At 31.1% G+C, this 8,339-nt stretch overlaps 1 protein-coding gene across 1 annotated transcript in view; it reads left to right on the top strand.

Annotated features, from left to right (window-relative positions):
- The window catches only part of LOC106471621 (obscurin-like), a 71,086-nt gene extending 63,338 nt beyond the window's left edge, over positions 1-7,748 (top strand). The window contains exons 9-18 of the mRNA XM_022400237.1: positions 1,697-1,835; positions 2,971-3,143; positions 3,752-3,779; positions 4,124-4,299; positions 4,958-5,003; positions 5,194-5,277; positions 6,208-6,425; positions 6,703-6,847; positions 7,082-7,280; positions 7,410-7,748. Coding sequence (XP_022255945.1) covers positions 1,697-1,835; positions 2,971-3,143; positions 3,752-3,779; positions 4,124-4,299; positions 4,958-5,003; positions 5,194-5,277; positions 6,208-6,425; positions 6,703-6,847; positions 7,082-7,280; positions 7,410-7,597 — 1,396 coding nt within the window. The 3' untranslated portion in view covers positions 7,598-7,748. The remainder of the gene's footprint in view (positions 1-1,696; positions 1,836-2,970; positions 3,144-3,751; positions 3,780-4,123; positions 4,300-4,957; positions 5,004-5,193; positions 5,278-6,207; positions 6,426-6,702; positions 6,848-7,081; positions 7,281-7,409) is intronic.
- The last annotated feature ends 591 nt before the right edge of the window (positions 7,749-8,339 follow it).

The raw sequence follows: 8,339 nt of genomic DNA, 5'->3' as shown, positions 1-8,339 counted from the left end.
CCTACCCTTACTGGAATGGTCTGCCAACTCTTTCAGTTGATTTATTCTTTCCTAGATATTGATGTTTGCAGACTTTTTCACATTTTGTTGCACCAGATTCATCATTGCCAGTCTCCCTCTTTTATCTCATTTTTGCCAATCCTTGGACAAGATTTTTCATGATGTCATGCAGACAAAGTTGCCCACGTTTGTCTCCCATTATATTCATCATTTGACTGTTTTGTCTCCTGCAGGATTTTGACTCTTACACTGTCTTTGAGAAGGTAAGTATATTTCCTTTTTCATCACCCTTTTCCCTCTTATAGGCTCCAACCAGACTGTTGATGTTGTCTCCCAATGTATGCTTATTTCCCAAGATCTTCACTGGGCTAGGGGTAATGAAAAGTGCTTAACTCATCTGCCCACTTACTCACCCTAACCACACAACATTTCTTGGTTCGCCAACATCTTGTGTATGGGAGCTTGGTTGGTCTTGCAATAAATCTGCCCATCAGTGTGACAATTGGAGCTCTTTATTGCCTTTCTCTCTCTTACTTCCAAATGAAGTTTTCCCCTGGTCGAGATGAGATGCTATGTCTCATGGGTGTGCCCCTGTGAAGCCCTTGCCATCAGGGGTCACAATCCATAGGCTTTTCCTTTGGGCACTTTCTGAAGGAAGCTCATCTAGATTTACTATTTGCACCAGCCTCTCCGCCCTTTCAATGTAGGAGTCTATCTATTCTGTGTGAGTAGGTGAGGTATTTTCTCAGAAGTTAACATTTTCCTAAATACAATGCATTGTACTTACTATAATTAAAGATCATTTTCCAAATACTTGTCCAATTTTCTAATTGATTCACATTATGCTGTGATATCTCAACATCCTCAATGCAGCTACAAGTACCCAAGAGTTTAATGTGATCAGCAAACTTTATGAAAACATTAATGTAAATATAAATGCCACAACTATGATCATGATATACTCCACTAGTAAAAAGGGTCCACCTGACAAGATGACATTAATAACAACCTTTTTTCCATCCAACCACCCTACAGTTCAATTACCCAACTAACTAGTCTTTTCTCATTCTATACCAGTGTGATTTTTATAGCTAATCGTTTGTGCAATACCTTATCAAAAGTTGTTGTTTTTGTAAGTCTTTAAGTACTCCAAATCCACATATCCTTTCCTTTACGCAGATAACATCCTCAAAAAATAGAAAACATTGGAAAGCTTAGCCATCTCAAAGCCTTCAAGAAAACCCTTGCCATCAACTTCCTTTAAGTCTTATCCTAGTCATTCATAGAAATAATGTCATTTGATGAACATTCTTCCAAGCATTTTACCTAACAGGCTTGTGGTGCCATTGTGCTCTCAAACACACTCCTGCTATTATATGTAATGCTTTCATACCACTGTCACTGGAACTTCACTGTTTTAAGTTAGCCAGACAGTTACTCATTTAAAATACACACTTTTTTTAATATTAAGTGTAAAGATAAACAAACAGAAAACTGGAGATGGTGAAATGCTTGCAGCAAATATAGATAAAGTAAGATTCTTCAGACCAAAAATTGAGGGGTTTGCTATGACTACTGAGAACTCCCTTCTCTTACATCACCATATTATCTTGCAATTAAATTATTAGGCAAGATGTTTGTTCCTTGAATGTTATATCATGCTGTTGTCAAGTTTCCTTCACTTGTAACTTTCCAGCTGTGGAGGTGGTGAATTGTTAGACAACATTTTGAAGCATGGAAAACTCACAGAAAAAGAGGTAGCTCATTACATCCGTCAAGTCTTAGAAGGATTGGAACACATGCATAGCAAGAATATTGCCCATCTTGGCCTTACAGTGAGTGTATTTTAGTGTATTCAATAACTTGAAGTTTACAGTTATTAATGTCTTGCTAACTTAGCAACAAAATTAGTCTTCATTTTTCTCTCATTCTTGTGTGTTTTTGTTTTGGGTAATACCTGTATTTGAACAATTGCTATGGTGTGAACACCTTTAAAAGCTGATGAAGCATGAATATAATTGTACACTTGTCATAAGGTATTAGTATTAGGCCTATTATATGTTTAAACACTACATTCTTTATATGGCTCTTAGGGGTTTTTAAAGCATGATTTTATATAATTGTACTTGTCATAAGACATTAGTGTTAGGCCTATTATATGTTTAAACACAACATTCTTTATCTAGTCCCTTAGAGATTTTCAAGAATTAGAAGAGTATATAATTATATATATATATACTACACAACCACACTATATTTGTCATATCCATTGCTGATGACACATTTCACTCAATCTATAGCTCTTCAAGCTGTCTGGAATATAAAGCATATTGTTTGCAGATGAAATGAAAGAGACAAGACAGAGTGTTGAAGACAAAATAAAACCTTTTTCTCAAGATGATGAATTGTAAGACACAGGTGATTGTTGTAATGGCAGAACTATTGCAAAATATTGGAGAATGAATGAAAAAATAATATGAAGTTAATGAACTGTATTTAAATAAAAGAGAGAGAGAAATTTATAGATAAACTAAAAAGAAATGACATCACTTCTAGAGCACATCTTGGCACTTACAATTTCCAAAAAAATCTTGTTTAGAAGCAAGAAACAATATTCACATCACACTTCCCTATAGCTGAACAATCAGTAAAAGGACACATCAGAATGAGGAGGTATGTTTATTCCATGTGACAGTAAGATAAAGTAAGATATAATGCAACCAACCCATGAAACAGCAGTTAAGTTCCTTGACCAGGCAAGCTAAAAGTAACACCTTGAATTGAATTTAGAACATGACCTCAACCAGATCTCTATATTCTAGATTAGAGCTTAGTATTTTGTAGAGATGAAGTATATGCTACAGGAGAGCAAGGTATGTAGTATTTGCCTTCAATAGCAGGAATGTTTTTATACTGTAGCATGAAATTTATAAATTGTATTGGATATTAAGAATGGTAATTTTTCCTCAGATAGGGGATATTCTTGTGACACGAGTCAATGGTGATATAATTAAAATTGGGGATTTTGGACTAGCTCAGCATCTGCATCGTGAAAAGGAAAACTTTTTGGACTATGGCCATCCAGAGTTTGTTGCTCCTGAGATTGTTAATAAAGAACCAGCAACTTTAGCTGCAGACATTTGGTTAGTGTATTTCTGAAGTAAATTTAATTTAGCATTTAAGATTGTTTAAGTGTTTGATAAGTTTGATTTTTGTGAGTGTAAACACTTAAATAAACCATTTCGATTTTGATACCTCACTACTATAAAGGCTTGGTTTAATCTGATATTTCATTGGTGTTAGTGCCCATGATCTTTGATGAGAAGGGGAATTCTCCGAAACTAGTCCGGCTCACAGACACACCCCTAATGAATGAATAGACCATTCCAAGCTTTTATTTGTTGTTAAACAAATGTTTAAATACTCTATTCAATAGATGGTCATATTGAATCGGTATAGAAATTCAAGCCAAATACTAATCTGTTTTAAAATTCACGGTACTTTTCCAGATTATACCTTTTATGCATTTATTACATTAATAAGTTAATGTTTAGAAATAAAATTATATATTTGAAATAAAAACAAACTGAATGATTTATTTGGAAACTATAAAGTTATTTTTATACAAATTTTACATTCATAGGACATTAAATTATTATTCCAAAATGAATAGAATTTTTTAATTGAATATGGTAAAAATATTTTTGTACATACAGCATGTGACATGTATATATATTTATTTCTTTTCCAGGAGTGTTGGTGTAATTACATTATTTGCTGTAAGTATAGATTTTCATTCAACTGCTTTTTATTTTGTACCAAAATATTAATGCTAAACAAATAATTCTAATATATTATATCCTTTGAGGCTCTTGATGTTGATGAGAGCATTCAGTGAATAGAATATGAACTGGTTTTTAGTACATACCAAGATTTATCTAATGCGAGGCTTTCAGATTTTATTGTAGCATTGTCAGGCTAAACTGGATGCATTTCAATTCTATATAACTAGTTGATAGCTACAATGGAAGTTGACTTGGAGTAAAAACTGTTTATTATCTGCTCATGGAATTATTATTATAATTTCTTTATAAAACATAAAGAAGTGCAAGTACTTTTAAAGGTTAAATTGTATTTGATATTTAGGCTTAGTGGTATTTCACCATTTCTGGGAGAGAATGATCGGGAAACATTAAAGCGAGTACAAACTGGTAAGATTACTTTCTTTGAAGATGCGTTTGCTGCGGTGTCTGACGATGCTCGAGATTTCATCTCAAGACTTTTGGTGTTTTCTCCAAGGTTTGAACTTATTTTGAAGCTTAGTTATATTTAGTTCTCTTAATGTAAAAACTAACAAGTACAATTGATGGTAACCAGAAATGAATTTTACATTTAAAATATATATAACCAACAGTGAGTGTTAACCAATGGTAGATTTCCACTATATACTCATTGTACAGTCACTTCACACAATATGAGTATTTTTATTATGCTTGAGATATAACACATTTATATTGTTAGTATCATTTATAGGTGTCATAATGCTAATAGTTATTTAATAAACATAGGCATGGCTTCTCTCTATAATACTCAAGGCATTGACCTCTGTCAGTATAACACTCATGACTCACACATGAAACAACAAAAGAACTTTTCATGTTACTTTCCATAATTTGTCAGATTTGTAATTATATCTTTAATATATCATGTGGAAAAAACAAATCACTCTATCATAATGGAGTTTGTGATTTAATCATAATATCATCATTATTTGTTTATGTAAGATGATTTTATTACTGAATGAGTTTTGTGTGTTAGATATCAAGGTCAGAAAATTATTGTTAATATTTTTTTTTTCAAGTAATACTTTATCTGGTGAACTTAAATTAGATAAATAATCTGAGGAATAACTTATTATGATAATAAGTCTAAATAACATAATATTTTGTTTTTTCAGTGGACGTATAGATGTAAAAACAGCATTAGAACATCCATGGTTAAAGGTGAGTGATTGTTAGAGAAATTGAACTAATTTAAAGTTTTCCAACAGATGTGTTAAACACAGCTTTAGATGTAAAAAGAAATACAGCGTTTTTATTTTATCATCTTTGAGTTGCAATATTTATCAATTAAAATGAAAATTTTAATCTTGCAGTAAAAATTCAAACACCATTTACCTAAAGAACTTGTTAGTTTGCAGATACAATTCACAGAGAGGGTCAACCACTGAGTGTAATAGACAGGCTGCACGAGTACTACAAAAAGTGGAAAAGCTGGGTAAGCACCAGAAGAAAGATTTTATACAATATTATGATATAGTTATACAGCATTTCTAAGCTAGTTTCAAAGCATCTTTAAAATTACTCATAATTGTTATTCCATTTCAAGTTTTCATAATTTCACAAGATATAACCTGTATATATTTAAGAAATAAGACTTCTAAAACTTGAAAATATTTTCTTACATTCTGATTTTTACGTGAGGATATAAGTAATAATAATTAATTTTTTAATAATTAAATCAGTTTTTATTGTTAGGACAAACAAATTTTGCCACTATATGCTACTTAAGCTCAGAGTTGTAATTTTTGGTGTTTATTTTTTTATGTGTTAAAATATCTTCAAAGCATCAGAAATGGTTCCTGTAAATTCTTTTTTATATTTGAGTTTCAAAGCATTTTCCATATTCTAGGTTATTTTTTAAGTTTGAGTTTCAAAGCATTTTCCATATTCTAGGTTATTTTTTAAGTTTGAGTTTCAAAGCATTTTCCATATTCTAGGTTATTTTTTATATTTGAGTTTCAAAGCATTTTCCATATTCTAGGTTATTTTTTAAGTTTGAGTTTCAAAGCATTTTCCATATTCTAGGTTATTTTTTATATTTGAGTTTCAAAGCATTTTCCATATTCTAGGTTATTTTTTAAGTTTGAGTTTCAAAGCATTTTCCATATTCTAGGTATATTAAAGAATGGAAGAAAAGAATTTTGCTCACCATACTTTAAGTTAAACTTTTTGTGGTTTAAACCATTGTATTAATTTAATGAACTTTCAGTATGCAAATGCTTCATGTAAACTTTAAGTTAAACTTTTTGTGGTTTAAACCATTGTTTTAATTTAGTTGAACTTTCAGTATGCAAATGCTTCATGTAAACTTTAAGTTAAACTTTTTGTGGTTTAAACCATTGTTTTAATTTAATTGAACTTTCAGTATGCAAATGCTTCATGTAAACGATTTTACCGGCGGCGACCTCTGGAGTCTTGTTATACACACCCAAGTAAAATGATCTATCCACCTGATGAACTATACACACCACCCAGTAGTCCTGAACCAGAACTTAACCGAACTCCTGTTAAACCAGCAGTATTTGATGACACCTTTCAGCAAAAGATCAGTCGAGAACCCATTGATGTGAGATCTGAAAGTCAGTAAGTTTGATTTGCTTTTTAAAGATTCCAATGTAGACGCAAGATTATTAAATTTTGACTGATTGAAATAACATCTTATACTGTTTTCCCAGCTAATGGTAATTAGGTTTTATCTTTTCAGTTTTAATGTTTGCTTAACAACTTAGATACAAAGATTTATGTTTTATTCTATTATCATTAAATATAAAAAAATAATGTATATCAAAATTCTTGTAGTTTGGCTCACATGCCTTGGATAGCTATATAAGTAAGTGTTAATATTGTTTCATTTTTAAAGCTACCAGAATGGTCCAGACACTTACTTGCTCCAGTATCGAGATACTGATTTCCCACTCAGGGTGCGACAATATCTTCGTGTAGGTGCTCATCACAGTCCTAGTCTGGCTGCCAGTCTCAAGGAATCACATTGGGGAGATACCAATGTAAGGAATCACTAACTTGTATTTTACTTTAAATTTTATCTAATTTTAAGTAATATTATGAAATTTGTTAGAAAAAATTGTCAAGTTTCTACTATTCAAGTGAGTTATGCTTTTAACTTTCTTTTCATTTTTTTTTCTTAATGCCTATTCTATAAATTACAATAGTGCCAATACTTGTCATATTTAGATGTTCAGAAGTTAAAAATCACCACATAAATTGTCTGATATTTTCAGGTTGCTGTCAGAGAACGACGAAGGTTCCTCGACGTTTGGGATGAAGAAATGGACGATGAAAAGAAAGGAGTAGCCACAAGAACTAAACCAATGCGTCTCCATCATGAATTAAGCTCACTTGGTTATGCACATGAACAACTAGAAACTTTGAAGAATGAGGCATGGAAAGACAAAGGCAAAACACGAGAAACTTTAATTGGTGAGCTTCAAATGTTTTGATATTGGAATTTAGGTGGGATATTTATAACTATGAGAAATCTTAATTGTTTAGTAATTTTTCAGTAGTGAGAATTTACACTAAGGTGTTAATAACAGAAATTATTTTTAGGTATGGAGCCTTATTTCCGTGAGAAGATCAAAGATGTAGTAATACAAGAAAATGATGAAATTGTTTTTAGCTGTTATGCCATTGGAGATCCAGCTCCTTCATACACCTGGTTTAGAAATGATGGCATTTTAATAGAAAGTGGTCGTATAATGGTATGTATTAACAATGAAGTTCTTATATCAAACTAAGCAAAGTAATGTGTATGAGAATTCTGCTTTCACTACTGTTGTTTAGAAGAATTAGATAGAGACAAGTGTCAAATTTTTCTAAGAAATCAGTTAGAGAACACTTGTAGAATTCTCCATATAAGCAGCTATTATGCATTTCTGTGGAAATTTTAATCATTTTTGTAATTTTAAATAATTTCTGTTACTAAATTTTTATTCTTAACTTTGTTTAATGCAAACTGAAGTTTATTATGAGACATTTCTATATCTCCAGAATGTAACTTTATTAGCTCAATATTTCGCTGTTACAGCTTCGTTGGGAGCTATCGATATCCTACAATTTCACTAATAGTAGGTCATGCTTATAGAAATGTTACTAAATTTATAAGAATATTTGTTTTCTATGTACCACTCAATTATTTTCATTGGAACTAATTGACAAATGATTGGTGTATTCATGAGTTTAGAATAAATTTTTATATCATAAGTACCTTAAGTTGCATAGTTTATTTTACAGTGTAGGAGTAGTTCATAGATTTAGGACTCATCTAAATCACTTAAACTAGCTAAATCTTGTGAGATAATATGAAGATAAAATCTAAAAATATCAGTGAAAAGATACCCCCATTAATGATTTAGTGCAGTTTCGTCATTATGTATTTTAGTTTTCTTTTATCTTGATTTATAACTAAGTATTTTTGTGACTTTCTTTAGTAGTTAGTTAACAAAATCATCTGAAAACACTGAGGAATATTTTTAATAA

The sequence above is a fragment of the Limulus polyphemus genome, unplaced genomic scaffold (assembly GCF_000517525.1).
Source record: "Limulus polyphemus unplaced genomic scaffold, Limulus_polyphemus-2.1.2 Scaffold4739, whole genome shotgun sequence".
Taxonomy (NCBI): domain Eukaryota; kingdom Metazoa; phylum Arthropoda; class Merostomata; order Xiphosura; family Limulidae; genus Limulus; species Limulus polyphemus.
This window is presented reverse-complemented; position numbering and strand designations above follow the sequence as displayed.